Genomic DNA, 17,912 nt, shown 5'->3' with positions numbered 1-17,912 from the left:
AATTGACAACACAAGATGATTTGGGTACATTGAGGCTCACCCACCTCAGTGACTCTAGATTAAGATTGATTTCAGTTTGCTGCAAATTGTGGAATTCAGTTTTAACTCTGTTTTCATTTGGTCCCTGTTGTAAAGGTTTATAGTAGATTGTTACCAAATGTGTCCTTTAGTAACTGTAACCTTCAAATAATTGCCACTCAAGAAAAGACTGCATATAAACAGATTGAAAAGTGTATGGATGCATGCACTGAACTTTGAATAGGTTTATTTCTATCCCGAGGGGATGTGTGTATTTTCTGTTATGAGTCTGATTCACGTAAAAAGGGGAATAAAGGGAATGTAACTAATACAGTATAAATATGTGAAATCCTGCACCCTTCCATATATTCTGTATTGTACAAATAAAAGGAATGTAACCATCCCTTGCATCAAAATGAGCATGTCTAACAATAGCCTGTCAGGTTGTTAACTTGCATAAATCAAGTAACTTAATTATCACTGTCCATCAAAAACCTATTCACTAGTAAAATGCCTCATATGGATACACTTACGAAGCTAACTATTCAGGCCTGTATGGAAGAATTATTAATTCAGCTCTGGTCTGCACATCCCCTTCTCTCCAAGTCGTTGCTATTGGCATGTCATTTAAGCTGCTAATTAAGGTGATAAACTATGTTAAGAGAAAGGAAAAGCGAGACTGGCCCAAAGTACTGAAGCCCTGTCCACATCCTTTAATTGCTAATAGTTAATTTGGCAAATATTCACCTGGAAAAAAGCAATGATAATAACAAAAACAACAAGGAGTCCGGTGGCACTTTAAAGACTAACAGATTTATTTGGGCATAAGCTTTCGTGGGTAAAAAATCCACTTCTTCAGATGCATGGAGTGAAAATTACAGATGCAGGCATTATTATACTGACACATGAAGAGAAGGAAGTTACCTCACAAGTGGAGAACCAGTGTTGACAGGGCCAATACTGGAATGGGTTACCAGCACTGGAATGGGTTACCTAAGGAGGTGGTGGAATCTCCTTCCTTAGAGGTTTTTAAGGTCAGGCTTGACAAAGCCCTGGCTGGGATGATTTAGTTGGGGATTGGCCCTGCTTTGAGCAGGGAGTTGGACTAGATGACCTCCTGAGGTCCCTTCCAACCCTGATATTCTATGAATACAGTCAGGGTGGATGTGGTTCACTCCTAATAATTGATGAGGAGCTGTCAATTCCAGGAGAGGAAAAGTTGCTTCTGTAATGAGCCAGCCACTCCCAGTCCCTATTAATGGTGTTAAATTTGCAAATGAATTTTAGTTCTGCAGTTTCTCTTTGAGGTCTGTTTCTGAAGTTTTTTTGTTTAAGTATGGCCAGGAGCAGCGCCAGGGTTTTTGCCTCCCTAGGCGGGGGTCCTTCCGCGCTCCCGGTCTTCGGCGGCAATTCTGCGGCGGGGGGTCCTTCCACGCTCCCGGTCTTCGGGGCACTTTGGCGGCAGGTCCCGGAGCGCGGAAGGACCCCCCCGCCGCAGAATTGCCGCCTCCCAAATCCTGCCGCCCTAGGCGACCGCCTCGGTCACCTAAATGGAAGCGCCGGCCCGGAGTATGGCTACTTTTAAATCTGTTATAGAATGTCCAGGAAGATTGAAGTGTTCTCCTTTTGGCTTTTGTATGTTAATAATGATAACAGTAACATAATCTTGCTGATATTTATTACATTAAAAATAACGTAAACTCTCATGTTGCAAAATCAAGCACTGCAATTAGGATGGAGTATCACGGTTGTGTGCTATTCACACCAATAGTGAAATTATCATGCATTATCTGCCACTGTGTTTCTAAAGAGCTGTAACGTGTATTAGCAGAATAATTAGCTGTGGTTTTATTGGTAGTGTGATGGTGTTATCCGATGTCTGGCATAGACTTGGTGTGTGATGTTGGACAAGTCACCTTGCTTTGCCTCAGTTTCCCCCCTGGTAAAATTGTGAGAATTATGGCTACCCACCTTGCCAGCGGTGTTGTGGTAGTTGAAGTAAACAGCAAAGAGAAACTACTGCTCTTTTGTGATGCCCACAAATGGCTTCCATGTTTTAATAAAAAATGTTTTGTTTTTAACATTAGAAATTTCAGGTTCTGGCTTCTCTTTATTGGAAGTCTTGTCAATCTTTGAAAGATCTAAATGACTGCTTAATTCTTCAACTTTCCTCTCTCTAATGGACCTGGGAGATTTCCAACTCAAGTTTCGTCACTGAGCAATGACGTCACCATTTTGGTCCTCTGAAGGCTGTCTGACTTGTCCAGCAAAAAGAGGGAGGTCAGGACCTGATATTTGTAATGTATTTAAAAATAATCCAAACCAACCAAGCAGGGAGGGGAAACCCTCTTGAAAACAAAAACAAATAGAGGAATCTGCTAAAGAAGGAATAAGGGGGGGAGAGAGAGAGAAGCAATTTATTTATTGGCTTTTATCCTTAAATTGTTTGCAACGGCACTTTGAGACCTCTGGATGAATGGATCTATGGAAGTGCAAAGTACTATCTGTTCATTATTCTTTTTTAAAAATAAAGGGGGAGCCCTCTAGCTAGAACTCTGTGCAATACTGAAAATGTAGGGCAAGTTTCCTTATTGATTTACTGGCTATTCTATAGCAGCTGGGACAGGATGAAGCAAAGTAAGGCCCCAACCTTGCCAGCTACTCCGTGAGCAGGGCCCTGCTGTCACAGAGTGCCTTTCCCACTGAGCAGCTCGCAGGATTGAGGCCTAGAAAGGAAGGAAAATCACTGCCATTAAAATGTCATTTTTGTCTTTTTACAAACAACAATGTTTAAGCCACCTGTTTTCACCCATGCATATTGTATCCTAGCTAGAACGGGAATATTTAAAACCTTCATTTGGCAGGAGGGAGAGTGTCTCGTGTATTGTCTAACCTAAGCCATAATATTTCCATCTCGCTTGACAGTTGCACTATAAAGTCTCTTCAGCGACGTCATGTTTGCATCAGCCGCCTGGAGAGGCCTCAGAACTGGGGGGAGAACTCCTGTGAAGTGAGATTTGTCATCTTGGTTCTTGCGCCTCCTAAAATGGTGAGTGTTTCTCCATCATTCACTCTTGATGCCTCAGAATGCTTTTCTGATCGTTCTCTTGTGGAGCTTTACCGGGGTGCATGACCACCCATTTTCTAGATGCAGCAGGAAGAGAGCAGGACTGAGGTCACCGCAGTGGTTGTCTGCCAACATCTCCTTCTGACTCAGCAGCGAGCACAAGGTATAAAATTATGACAAATGACTTTCCGGTTCCCCAGGCTCCTGCAGTCTCATTATAGAGCAGAATGGCTTCCTATCTAGCATTGGAGCCGGAGCCTGGCATAGTCTGTAAGTCTGACTATGACTGATCGCGTATCATAGCTCTTGCCTCAATGCGTAGCCTATACCAATAGGCTATTTGCTAGGTAAAGCATGGGTATAAGTGAAGGCAGTAATGTAATGAGCCTGCAAGGCCTGTAAGACAATAGCTTAGCTAAACAAGGCCTAAGGCTCAAAAGCCTTAGCATAAGTAGCTAACCAGAAGTAACCCTAGATTGGTGATACTCAGACCTCAGTGGTTCTGGAGCCAAATTAGTGATCAACATTACCCAAAAGAGCCACAGTCTTGTGAATTCTTTGTTTTATTTACTATAGTATTATAGATTCGTATTTAAACAGTATGACGGGAAGTCTATATTATTCTCACAGCAAATAAGTTAACAAGTTAATAATTGGTCAGTAACCTAGTAAAAGCATCCTGATTGGTTAATAACTTAGACTGGTTAATAATTGAATCATACAGTGTTTTAATATCATGGGCTGCAAAGAGCGACAGGAGACACATTAAAGAGGCACTTGCAGCTCTCGCGCCTCGGTATCACTGCCCTAGATCACAACATAGAACGCTGTAATGACTAACCCGCAGACAGGTAACCACAAGATGCTAGTTTAGCCCAAGATGGTATATTTTAGGGTGGTAACCGCCGCTGATGTCTGACAACCAGTGTGCCATGGTAACTAATTGACGTACACGCTAATAAGTGTGAGGTAAAAGCTCTCTTAACCTATGGGAGAAGGGCACGCCAAGCTTAGGAGGGTGACGAGATACAAATAAGGAGAAGGGGAGGAAACCCCTCCTGAACATGCTTTAGGCATAGGGGCGTCTGCATAACACATTATAAAAGTGGTATCCAGGCCTGTGTGCCTTGGGAGATGCCAGGATGATGAGCGGTGGTGATGAGGAAGGTGGTGATAGTCATAGACTTTAAGGTCATAAGGGACCATCATGATCGTCTAGTCTGACCTCCTGCACAACGCAGGCCACAGAATCTCACCCACCCGCTCCTGTAATAAACCCCTGACCTATGTCTGAGCTATTGAAGTCCTCACATCGTGGTTTAAAGACTTCAACGTGCAGAGAATCCTCCAGCAAATGCCCCGTGCCCCACGCTGCAGAGGAAGGCAAAAACCCCCAGGGCCTCTGCCAGTCTGCCCTGGAGGAAAATTCCTTCCCGACCCCAAATATGGCGATCAGCTAAACCCTGAGCATGTGGGCAAGACTCACCAGCCAGACACCCAGGAAAGAATTCTCTGTAGTAACTCAGATCCCACCCTATCTAGTGTCCCATCACAAGCCATCCGGCATATTTACTGCTAATAGTCAAAGACCAATTAATTGCCAAAATTAGGCTATGCCATCAGACCATCCCCTCCATAAACTTATCAAGCTTAGTCTTGAAGCAAGATATGTCTTTTGCCTCCACTGCTCCCCTTGGAAGACTGTTCCAGAACTTCACTCCTCCGATGGTTAGAAACCTTCATCTAATTTCAAGTCTAAACTTCCTGATGGCCAGTTTATATCCATTTGTTCTTGTGTCCACATTGGTACTGAACTTAAATAATTCCTCTCCCTCTCTGGTATTTATCCCTCTAATATATTTATAGAGAGCAATCATATCTCCCTTCAGCCTTCTTTTGGTTAGGCTAAACAAGCCAAGCTCTTTGAGTCTCTTTTCATAAGACAGGTTTTCCATTCCTCGGATCATCCTAGTAGCCCATCTCTGTAGCTGTTCCAGTTTGAATTCATCCTTCTTAAACATGGGAGACCAGAACTGCACACAGTATTCCAGATGAGGTCTCGCCAGTGCCTTGTATAACGGTACTAACATCTCCCTATCTCTACTGGAAATACCTCGCCTGATGCATCCCAAGACCACATTAGCTTTTTTCACGGCCATATCACATTGGTGGCTCATAGTCATCCTGTGATCAACCAATACTCCGAGGTCCTTCTCCTCCTCTGTTACTTCCAGCTGATGAGTCCCCAGTTTATAACAAAAATTCTTGTTCTTAATCCTAGGAGGAAGTTAATGACTAACGCTTCAGGTTGTTCTGCAAGGGTAGCCTGAGTGTATGGGTGCACAGACACTCATTCGGTATGAGCTCTCTCTACCTAGTTGGGTTGGAGTGTGTGTAACTTTGCTAACTGTGTTAATAAGCCTGTTGCAGATACAGAAGGTTTTTCCCAAGTCTGAGTGTTGCAACCGTGCATGTTGGGGTTCCCAACTGAACGGTAATTTTAATAATACTGGCCCTGATCTTGGGACAAAGACCTACCAAACCTCAGTGTGTTAACTGGGAATTCTTAGGTCATCAATATAATTAATATGCAATCAATAGATCAGGCAACAAATGCACTGTCATACGGGAGATCTGAGCTCAAGTTCTACTTGAGGATCCCAATTGTTGGGCCAGCGGAGCTAAGGTTCTGAAGTGATGCACTTGTGGGGGCATGAACCAACTTGGGAACTGAGATACCCCCTGCTGGTTAAACTAGAAATCTGCACCTTTCTCCCACTTCAAGTTGTTTAGCCCCACTCTAGCCATACTAGGTCTGTCCGCAGGGTAGAGATGGCTTTTTGGAGAAGGGAGGATGGTTCAGTACTTAACGCACTGGCCTGGGACTTGAGAAACCTAGGTTCAACTCTCTGGTCCACTGCAGACTCCCTGATCTTGGGCAAGTCACTTAGGTCCAGGTTTTAAAAGGTGTTGCTGAGCTCAGCATTACAATGCCTAACTGATTTGGAAGCCTGAGACTCTTTTTTTCCCCAAAAGGATTTAGGCACTTAGGAGGCAAAATCCCCATTTGAAAATGAGACTTGGATACCTAAATCAGTTAGGCGCTGCAATGCTAGGCGTGGCAATGCCAAAATATCTTTAAAAATCTGGGCCTTAATATCTTTGCCTCAGTTCCCCTTCTGTAAAAATGGGGATAATAGTGTTTCCCTATTTCGCAGGGGTGTGTGAGGAGAAATGCATTAAAAATTGTGAGGCGCTCAGCTGAGGGTCATAGAAAGAGAGCTGGGTTTTTTTTGAGCATTTATGTCCAGACTGATTCAGCTGTTTCTGCCTTAATTTTTTTTTCATTTTTTATATAAAAATGCTTTTGGCGCCAATCACATTGGTGTCTGAAAACTGTACAGACTAAAAACAAACATACAGATGTCGCCCATGGAATGCAGCAAACAAACTGAGCCACTCAGCTGTATTGATTTCCTTTTTCAATGTATACAAACTGTGTATTCATATAGAGTCAGCAACGTGCTAAGGGAAACCCAGCTGCTGCAGGGAGCAGTGTCAGTGACTCAGTAGGGGGCCCTCTTCCCTCAGAGTCAGTACTGACCTCGGTACCCCATGGCTGTGGTGCAGAGTGATGCTGGTGGCTAGGGGGTGCTGGGCACTCCGCGACATATATGAAGATGACTCCCAAGGAGCACACGGTACAAGTGGACAGCGTACAAATAAAGGAAAGGGAATGGGAACAGTAGCAGTGTGACGGGTAAAGAAAAGCCATGTGCTAGTCTATGATTTTTGTTTTGTTTTTTAAATGAATTTATCTACCAAGCCCTACGTACATGCTGGGTACAGTTGCTAAAATAATAAACTCATTGACAATATCGAATTAAATCGCCTTGAGAAATTGTCTGGGAAATAGCATAAAATTCACACCCCAGTCTTTCCATGATGATGGTGAGGATGAAAAAACTGATTAGTTCTGACTCCCTTGCCTTGCCCCGAATCGATTTCCTTATTCATACAGCTCTCTCTCGCCTCCCCGCCGATTCCCACCCATGCCGCAAAAGCCTGACTAGTAGTGTTGGTCGTGTTTGTTCTGTTGTGTATTACACTAGCCCCATCCGGAGCCCATTGTGCAGTACAGTCATGAAGTAAAGAGCCCGGCCTCACGGAGTTTACAATAAGTCTTAACTCCCTTCTGTCGATGTAGCAGACTTGCAGACCAATGGAGCGCTCAACCTAGAACAAACCATCTGCTGTCTCTAGATGTTTAAATCTACAAAGTGCTAGCGATACGGTCTCAGGTGATCTCAAGCAATGTGCAGGGTCTTTTTGATAGTTGGGACACAAACTCTGTCTGTAGGATTAAAATGAAGACGTTGTGCAGTGCTTACAATCTAAAGTATTCTACATCTGTGCTCCTGAGTGGTGCACCAGAAGAGCCCTGAATGCTTTGCCAATGTTAATTAAAAAATCACCTGCCAATCTCACTTATCTAAATGACTATCAAAATTCACCATGAAATGAAAATATAAAAGCAATGACTATGTTTGTGTTATAGCCAAACGATACTGTTCCTGTGAGACTTTGGAGCTCTTCAGGAGGAAATTGGATAGTAGGGGGCGTTCAGCACATGAAGGATAGAGGGGGTTGAAGTATTGTGAAGTAATCCTAGGGTGTTTCCTCTCTTCCCCCCCCCCCCCCCCCCGAAATATCTGTGGAATATACTTCAGAAATCACCTTAATCTAATGTTTCCTACGAGAATTGGTCACGGTAGTCTTTAACCTTCTGGATGTAACTTTCAAAACCTATGTCTTGTCTTTGAATCTAAAGTTCTACAGCAATTCATTGAGACGAACCTACAAATGACACATACCTAACATCACAATGGACTTTGGATCAGTCTCCCAATGCTAAAATGTATATTAACGTAATGTTGTGCTTGAGATTGCAATGCACAAACCAGTTCACCTTTCCATATTCCCCTGTAAGAAATGGTCTCTCAGCACCAAAGCCAGGCTGGAAGCATTTACTTGCTCTTCCTGCCCTGATTTGGGTGTTTGTGCTAGCAGTGATTTCAGGGGAAGTGTGGAATCTTATGTTCTGGTCTTGACAGGCAGGTGAAGGAAGATTGGTGTTTTGGGTGGTATTTATTTTGTTTTGAAGTTTTACAGTTTTTAAATAATTTAAGAGTTTTTTGTTATGATCCCTAATCTGCATTTGTTTTCCTCAGAAAAGTACGAAAACTGCCACCGAAGTGGGCCGGACCTTCGCCACGATGTTTTCAGATATAACTTTTCGGCAGAAGCTTCTAGAAACAAAAACCGAAGAAGAGTTTAAAGAAGCCTTGGTACATCAGCGCCACCTGCTGACGGTGGTGAATCAGAGACCCTCAGCAGTGAACGAGGGGCACAAAACACACAGCCACAAGCCGCTCAAGGTAGGGCGAGAAAAAGTCTAAGTCCTGGCTTTCCACTGTTGTTTCTGTTTAAATAAAGCGCAGGAACCTGGTGATTATTCATAGGCTTGAATTAGCCCTAGTTATATATTAATGAGCTTATGCATCTCAGTCCTCAAAACAGACAACTGGGTTAGGTCTACACAGCTGCTGGGAGCGAATCCCACAGCCCAGGTTGACTGACGCACGCTATCAGAGCTTGGGCTAGTGCGCTAAAAATAGCTGTGTAGACGTTGGTTTGACGATCGGGCTTGGGCTCTGAAGCCCACCCTACTCCTTAGGCTTCAGAGCCTGAGCTCCAGCCTGGGTAGGAATGTCCAAATTGCTGTTTTTAGCACACTACCGGAAGTCCCGCTAAACTCGCTCCCAGCAGCTGTGTAGACACACCCTTCGTGTCACCGCCAGGCTAGTTCTGCTAAAATGTTCTGGTTTCTTATGCCGTTTAACTGAATCTCTTTTGCAACAGTGAAAACGGTAAAAAGCACTATTGTGCCTTTTTAATACCTGATAAATGCAATGAATCGTGTGTGTGTGTGTGTGTGTGTGTGTGTGTGTGTATATAGACACACACACACACACACACACACACACACACACACACACACACACATATATATATATATATATATCTTCATGTAACAACTTCCCACTGAAAATTAAAGGAAAACCCTACATATGATCATGCTTAATGCGGGCTAGATGGATGGGTTATTGTAAGTTGCCAAAGAGAGGCAAATGTACTTTAGCACTCTCAATCGGGACGATAGCAAGTCTGTCTCTGAAGAACCTTAATCTTTACTCGGGTGGTCATCACTTGTACCAACTTTGATCTGAGGGTTTCTTGGCTCCCCTGCAGACTAAAATCCCTTGGAAAAGCGGCTTCTCTTAGCAAGCATGCTGCGTCTCCGCTTGCTCTTCTGGAGCTCCCTTAATGTCATCCTTGCACCCTGTCTGTTCACACACAGGTTTTATTATCCAAGCTGAAAAGCTGCACGTCTAAAAAATAAATTGGTGCATGCCACTTCTAATCTCCTACTCTTTTCCCTAGACTACAAGTAATGTGAAGCTTTGAACAGCCTACAGTGTTCAGAGTGGAGACTTTCATCACAAATCCATGTTTTAGCGAGTTTTCAGAGTTTAAAACACAATGGTTTAGGACTAAGTAAAGAGCAGAAAGGGCAGCCTGCCTGCCCTTTCTTACCTTGAGCCCAGTCCTCTGTATTTTAAGCACAGAATCCCTTCTTCCAGAGACAAGTCTGTAGTAGGTGACCTCTGAGCTCATCTAAACCCCATTCACCCTGGGGTTCAGGTTTGCAGAACCAGTTTAAAACACTTCTTTAAGCTGGTTACAAGTGATTTGCAGCAATGTTTTCTTCCAGTGCAGGTTTAACCCTTTGATCCCTTTCCTCTGAAGCCATTTCTGTAAACACTGGGGCATGTCACAGTAGGAAACCACAGCCTCTGGGTGAAAAGTTTAACGAGACCAGCAGTATGTCTACGCTGGCAGAGTTACAGCCCCAGCAGTTACAGCACCACTCAGAGAGCGCTGAAGGGAAACCGCTGTTTTGTGTTCATACTGTCAGTTGCCTGCGCTATAGCGTGTTCACACTTCTGGCACTTGCAGCAGTATTTGGAGCGGTGCATTCTGGGCAGCTATCCCACAGAGCATCGCTTCCTCTTTTGCGGCTAAGAGTTGTGGGAAGGCGGCGGGGGTTGCGGGGCATCCTGGGTCCTATCCCAATGCCCCGTAATGCATTGCTTCGCATCCCAGCAATCCCTGTGCTTCTGTCTGCATTTGGTGCCATCTTTCAACGGTTTGTGTACTGCGTGCTCTGCCTCTCTGGGCTGCAGGAATGGATCCCGCACTGTTGACCGACATGCTGCTCACTCTCACTAACACATCACGAGTGGCAGTGGAGTTATTCCTTAAACTACAAAGGCAAGAGCAGTTGAACATTGATCTCGCCAAGTGCAGTAACTATGACAAGAGATTGCTTGTGGCATTCATGGAGGTCCTGACCACAGTGGAACGCCGCTTTTGGGCTCAGGAAACAAGCACTGAGTGGTGGGATCACATCGTGGTGCACGTCTAGGATGAAGAGCAGTGGCTGTAGAACTTTCGGATGAGGAAAGCCACGTTCATGGCACTGTGTGATGAGCTCGCCCCAGCCCTGCGACGCAAGGACACGAGAATGAGAGCTGCCCTGTCATTGGAGAAGCGCTTGGCGATTGCTCTGTGGAAGCTGGCTATTCCAGACTGCTACCGATCGGTCGCTAACCAGTTTGGAGTGGAAAAGTCGACCGTTGGACTCGTGTTGACAGAAGTGTGCCGGGCCATTAATCGCATCCTGCTCTGAAAGACCGTGACTCTGGGCAACATGTGTGACATTGTGGATGGCTTTGCACAAATGGGCTTTCCTAACTGTGGAAAGGCGATAGATGGCACACATATTCCAATTCTGGCACCAGGCCACCTAGCCACTGACTACATTAATTGGAAGGGGTATTTCTCAATGTTTCTCCAGGTGCTTGTGGATCACCGTGGGCTTTTCACAGATATTAACGCAGGCTGGTCCAGAAAGGTGCATGACGCACGCATCTTTCGGAACACTGGCCTGTTCAGGAAGCTGCAAGCAGGGACTTTCTTCCCGGTCCAGAAGATCACCGTAGGGGAAGTCAAAATGCCCATTGTGATCCTGGGACACCCTGCCTACCCCTTAATGCCATGGCTTATGAAGCCATACACGGGGCACCTTGACAGCAGCAAGGAGCGGTTCAACAACAGGCTGAACCAGTGCAGAATGACTGTTGACTGTGCTTTGGGCTGTTTAAAGGCCCACTGGCACTGCCTATCTGGGAGGCTGGACCTGGCTGATAACAGTATTCCTATGCTCATAGCCGCGTGCTGTATACTCCATAATATTTGTAAAGGGAAGGGTGAAGCTTCACTCGGGGCTGGACTGCTGAGGCTCAGTGCCTGGAGGCTGAGTTTGAACAGCCAGAGACCAGCGTGGGGCCATAAGGATCAGAGATGCCTTGAGGCAAAAATTTGAAGCTGAAAGCTACTAAAATTTGTTGCTATGCTCGGAAGTGCAATGCTTGTAATGCTAGGAGGTGATTGTGATTGGTGCAGACGATGCACTATGAAGGTGTAAGAAAATTGCCTGTTGCTTTTCAGGGTTCTGTTTGCTTTCAATTAATGGAATAAAGATTTCTTTCAAACCAAAACAATTCTTTTATTAAAAAAACAACCACCGGAGGAGAGAGACAAACAAAAAAACCGCACTGAGGGGGAAGGGAGGGTCCCAGGACTGTTAAAGATGTGTATGTCCTTCTCCTTTGGAGTACAATGCAGCGGGTACTGTACTTCAGCAGGGCTAAATTGCAGATGGCCGGGTGTTGAGTGCAATGGGTACTGGGAGTCTGCAGTGCTGGACTGTGAGCAGGGAGGAGTGGAATGCCGCGGGTAGAGACTAAAGCCAGGACGCTGATAACAGTGTGTTGGAGGTGTCTGGGGGGTGCATGGGAAAGAGTTTTGCGACAGTGGCTGCAGGGGAGGGCGGGCGCAGAGCTGCTCAGTTTGCAGTGCTGGTAGCACCTGGAGCGTGTCTGCTTGGAGCTCCATAATGTTTAAGAGCCGCTCCGTGGCTTCGTTCTGGTGTGCCGCATTCTCCTTTCGGTCCCTCTTCTTGCTGTCCTGCCACTCCTTCAGTTCTTGATTTCTGGCTGTAGAGTGCATCATGACATCATGCAGAAAGTCCTCTTTAGTTCTTCATGGTTGCTTTCTAATTCTGCGCAGCCGTTCAGCCGGCGTTAACGTAGAGGGACGCTGGGCTCCCAAGGTCATATCTGTGAAGCCAAAATGCAACGTTTTACAGAAGCAGTATTGGTTGCAATAAATCAGAGACCACTGATTTAAAATACAGCCACTATTCACATACCTGTCACTAACTGGCTGACCCCAGGCAAGCACATATGAGCCACAAGACCCCCAAAATGGTGAGTAACCCCAGGGGCAGGGGAAATCAGTGTTCCAGGACCGTACTGTACACTGGGCATGTGGCTCTTGGAGAGAGGCAGCATTGGGGGGGAGGGGGGTTTATAATCATTCCTGTCCCCATATTTTTCCACAGGCTGTGTTCATTATGGAAGATATCTCGCTGCTGAGGGCGAGCAGGGAATCAAGGGAGGGTCTTCTCCAAGACTGCGGCTTCCACCCTGGCCCTTATGCGGCTCGCCTGTGTGTAGCAATGCCCCCCCCCCCCCCGCCGTCATGGCAGAGTGGCGCAGGAAAGTTACCCTTAATGGGGCAAGAAACAAAGCAACTCTGCCAAAGAACCTGTAGCAGCGGATTACCCAGTATCTCCATGAGAGTTTCCTGGAGATCTCTGAGGCAGATTCCCGTGAAGTGAGGGAGTCAATCAATACCCTGTTCCGATGCTCAGACTAGCACATAGTGCTACGCGCATCATACAGACACAAGCTTGCTTTCTGCAACCCTCCTGCCCCCAACAGCTCGTTTCAGTAGTTCCCAAAATCAAAGCCACTTACCAGGGCTAATCCGTGAAGGATTAATTAATCCCTGAAGGAGCAATCCTAGAGATAGGAGAAGGACGGAGTCACAATCACAAAAGGAATAACTGGAGTTAGACAGTGTGTGTGGCGATGGTGTCTAAATGGAGTGTCCGCCTTGAGCCTTGACCAGGAAGAGGTCATCGGAGACCTCGGTGAGAGCCAAGGGTAAAATGGAGAAACCAGATTGAAGAGGGTCTAGAATGGAATTAAAGGGGCAGCAGTTACAGATTGTGCTCGATGAGCTTGGAGATAAAGGGGGGAAGGGGCAATAATTGGAGGGGGATGACTTTTTTTAATAATGAGATAGCCCAATTCATGTTTATTTGGTGAGGGGGAAGGAAACTTCAGGCAACTGAGAGGATAATGAGAAGGGTGCAGGTAAAAGAGGTGAGGACCCAGGGGAATTTGGAAGTCACTGTTTAGGGAGTGATGGCTTCTATCTATTCTCCTTCTTGGCCATCCATGTGAGATCACTGGTACTGCTGTTATGAGGGTATTAGAGACCAGAAGGGAAGCAAGAAGCTGATTTGAAGTTAGAAGTATAATTTTAGCCAAACAGAGATCTCAAGATGGTTATGGTGAAGAAGGGGATCAAGAGCCTTGATGAACAAGCAGGAAAGCGGGATTATGACCAGCCCAAAACTTATAGGCATGTAAGTAGGCTGGGCTTTTCTTCTCACTAAGGGGGTGTGTGTGGGGGGGGGGGGGGAGGGGTGTGTGAGAGAGAGAGAGAGACTCCTAGAGAACCATACATACGCTGCCACCCCTGTAGAGGGAAGATCATCAGCAACAATAGAAGCTGATGGCTGAAGCCAACTGCTTTGAACAAATCCTGTCCTAAACTTGACCGATACACAGTTAATTAAAACCCAACGAAAACCAAAATTTTAGCTTCCCCGATAAACTTTTTAAAAGTAATCGTTTCATTTCCTTTGGGCAGCTGTTGTGTGTTCCATTGTCCACTATGACATTTTAGCCCACCAAATAGCCCAGTGATAATGCTCTTCATTCAAGTAATATGGAGAGGGGAGCAAGGCTCACAAATATGGTGTTTCTGCTCATTTCTTCCAAATTTTCCCTTAATTCACTGCATGCGTAATTTTTTTCCTTTTAATTTGTTCCTTCTATGCTGCCGCCACCACTAGCACCCAGATCAACCTCCATTCATGTGCATGAAGGCTGCCGGGGCAGGCACTGAGTTAGCAGCTTGTGCCAACCAAGCACATGGATGCAGTCATTTTCTCTTTCTCCCCTAAGGGAGATGGTTCTGATGGTTGTTTTCCTGTGCTTGCTACGGCAAGATGAGTAAACATACTACTCATTAAAGCAATTGTGATTCTCCGTCTGACCTGTGCCTTTGGGATTGTTTACTTCTAAAAATATTAACCTTTTACAACATGCTCAAATGTTTCTGTCAGACGGTTTGGGGTTTTTCAGTTCGTATTTCCCTAGTTGTTTAGACCACAAACAAGGTGCTAGAGTTCAAATCTCCAACACAAACAAGCAAGAGATCTTTAAAAGAAGGCTTAAAATAAAGTCCTGTGGACACATACAGATGTGCCAGCACCATGCCAAGAGAAACAGGCAGTTGACCAAGTAGCTGAAGGCCAATGGGAAAAGTAATGAAGAATACACAGAAACTGAGCTTGTGGGGGCCCTTTAGATTATACCTGATTGGGAAAAGTCCCAGTTTTCAGCTCAGCTGTGATCTCTTTCCACTAAATAAGTGATTCCATTCCATGTGAAATGGGTGTGGAGTTCCGTTGTTTGCAGTCAAGTCAATGCCACGTGGAAACCAATCCCGGGTGAACATTTTATACTGAGTTAAATTCATGTCACTGATTTTTAGTGTTCCACCCAGCCTTTCAAAGATGAATAGTCAACCAAAGGGGAAAGCGGATAAATCTGCACCTTTTTGAGATGGAGCCGCTGTCTGGTTAATTCGTGTATGTTATGTCTCCAAATTGTATTGAGTCTCTCATTTAGACTCATTTAAGCAATGTGGGCAGGGACCGTATTTTCTGTGTGCAGTATTGCAACAAACATACTGTTGGCTCTTTTCAAATAAGACCCTTGTAGCCGTTAGAGTTCGAAATAACAGCAGGGTTTAAAGACTTTGCACCTGAACTATTGTGTGGTGTTTTATGCTCTGTGTTGGCAAGGCTAGCAAGAGAAATGAAGTACTTTAATTGTTAGATTTAGGTTTTTGAAAGGAACTGAATCAAATTTCTCATTTCATGGTTCAAGGAGCCAAATATATTACGTTCTGCTGGCTCTTTACAAAAGTGCAGAAGTGTGGAGGCTGTTTTTTAAAAACCGCAGAGATGTATTCAACTCTAACAAGTTGCTTACTGTAATAATATTGCCCACTCTCAATTTTATCGTGATTCTCTCAATGTTCGGTGTTTTTCTTAAAGCTCCAGCTGCTGGAATTAGAAGGCTGCAAGAGATTCTCATTTTTTAAAACAAAGGAGGCTTCTAGCCCCGTGGTTGCAGGAAAAAGCCTGATAGCGCAAAGCTATTGCATCCTAAAAATACCAGAAGCAAATAAAAAGAGCCTAACATTTATTTTTTTAAAAACCATGAGATTTAAAAGAATAAATAAATCAGTCTTATGATGGGGGGGTGGGTGCGCTAATGATTTTTGAACTTTTGGGGTTGGCAAAGTCAGGTGTTATCGGAAGCAGTTTATCTGATGCAAAAATAATTTGGGTCCTTCAGATTTACTGGCCTGGATCATCTAGTTGGATGGAAACCTAGGGAAGTGGACTTTGTGGGAGGAAATCCCCCAGTCCCTTCTTTTGGAGACTCGCCACGTCACCCCTTTTGGGTAGGAGTTTGTATGGAAAAGGCTGCAGGGCCCACCCCAAACCTGTAAAATCCTTTGATCTACATGAGGCTAGGTTGTCCGTTTGGAGGCTTGTGCCTTACTCGGCATTGGCTGTGGCCCCTGGGCTACGCACCTAAACTCCGTCTCTTTCTTTCCCCTCACCTCGGTAACATTAGGGTTACCATATTTTGAGCCTCCAAAAGGAGGACACTCCACGGGGCCCCGGCCCTGCCCCCAGCCCCGCCCATGCCCCCGCCCCCAACTCCGCCCCTTCCCCAAAGTCCCCGCCCCAACTCCACCCCCTCCCCTGCTTCCCGCGAACATTTGATTCGCGGGAAGCCTGAAGCAGGTAAGGGGGGTGTGGGGGGAGGAGGCGTGGCCCAGTCTGGCCCCCCCGGCGTCTCCAGCCTGGGTCGGCTCGGGCTCTGGGGTGCCGGCCCCGGGCCAGCCCCCAGCCGAGCACCCCCGGCCCGGCCAGCACTGCCGGTCCCCGGCCCGGCCCCCGGCTCAGCACCCCCCGGTCCCCGGCTCGGCGCCCCCGGCTCGGCACCGCACCGCCGGCCCGGCCCCCGGCTCGGCACCGCCGGCCCGGTCCCCGGCCCGGCCCCCAGCTCGGCACCACCGGCCTCCGGCCCAGCACCGCCGGCCCTGCATGTCCCGATTTTCCCGGACATGTCCGGCTTTTTGGGACTTCCCCCCGGACGGGGATTTGGAGCCCAAAAAGCCGGACATGTCCGGGAAAATCCAGACGTATGGTAACCCTAGGTAACATGGCTCCATCAGAGCCTCCCTATTACCACAGCAGCCTTCAGAATCAATTTCCCCGTCTGTGAATTGGGATGAAAATAATTGTCAAGTATCAGAGGGGTAGTCGTGTTAGTCTGGATCTGTAAAAAGCGACAAAGAGTCCTGTGGCACCTTATAGACTAACAGACGTATTGGAGCATAAGCTTTCGTGGGTGCATCCGACGAAGTGGGTATTCACCCACGAAAGCTTATGCTCCAATAGGTCTGTTAGGGTATGTCTACACTACCCGCCGGATCGGCGGGTAGTGATCGATCTATCGGGGATCGATGTATCGCGTCTCCTCTAGACGCGATATATCGATCCCCGAACGCGCTCCCCGTCGACTCCGGAACTCCACCAGGGTGAGAGGCGGAAGTAGAGTCGACGGGGGAGCGGCAGCGGTTGATCCCGCGCCGCGAGGATGCGAAGTAAGTCGATTTAGATACATTGACTTCAGCTACGCTATTCTCGTAGCTGAAGTTGCGTATCTTAGATCGATTCCCTCCCCACCCACCCACCCCCAGTGTAGACCAGGCCTTAGTCTATAAGGTGCCACAGGACTCTCTATGAAAATAATTGTGTCTCACGGAAGGGTTACAGTGCTTTGGACTATGTAAATTGCTATAGACGTGCTAACTGTTTATTTTTTTTATTATTACAAAGTCTGGATCTGAATGGCCCATTCAAAACAATTAGTTTTAAGTGCCTATCAGCACTGAATAAGGAGGTTAATCTTTTTAACAATACACGAGCCTTTAAACTGACACAACATTTCCTTCCTTTCTTTTAGTTGCATGAGTTTTTCAATGTTGGCAAGGGAATATTTGATGACATAGCACGAAGATTTCCAGTGTACGCTTTGGACTTCACTGACGGTAGGTTGGCCAATGTTTATAGAAGCACTGGCCTGCTTTTAATTCTTGTGATATGATGTCCTGTTTACAATGTGAATTGAATATGTTCTTTGATATCTCTATTGGCCCTTTTTGTTTAAAAGAAAATCGGGATAGAAACCTATAAATAATTTCTGAACTGACATGATTTAAGGACTTGAGAAATTTGTAACGTTCTCTTCTTAATGAAGATGTTTGTTTTGAGCTAAATTAATTCCCCATTAAATTGTATGTTGATGATTACACTGATTTATTGTTGGTATCTGCAAAGGAACATGAATCAAAA

At 45.8% G+C, this 17,912-nt stretch overlaps 1 protein-coding gene across 1 annotated transcript in view; it reads left to right on the top strand.

Annotated features, from left to right (window-relative positions):
- Positions 1 to 17,912, top strand: part of SLC4A11 (solute carrier family 4 member 11) — a 170,534-nt gene that overhangs the window by 94,835 nt on the left and 57,787 nt on the right. Inside the window, exons 7-9 of the mRNA XM_026648175.2 lie at positions 2,944 to 3,067; positions 8,317 to 8,523; positions 17,524 to 17,608. Coding sequence (XP_026503960.1) covers positions 2,944 to 3,067; positions 8,317 to 8,523; positions 17,524 to 17,608 — 416 coding nt within the window. The remainder of the gene's footprint in view (positions 1 to 2,943; positions 3,068 to 8,316; positions 8,524 to 17,523; positions 17,609 to 17,912) is intronic.

Source organism: Terrapene carolina, unplaced genomic scaffold (assembly GCF_002925995.2).
Source record: "Terrapene carolina triunguis isolate 2854851 unplaced genomic scaffold, T_m_triunguis-2.0 Scaffold66, whole genome shotgun sequence".
Lineage (NCBI taxonomy): Eukaryota > Metazoa > Chordata > Testudines > Emydidae > Terrapene > Terrapene triunguis.
This window is presented reverse-complemented; position numbering and strand designations above follow the sequence as displayed.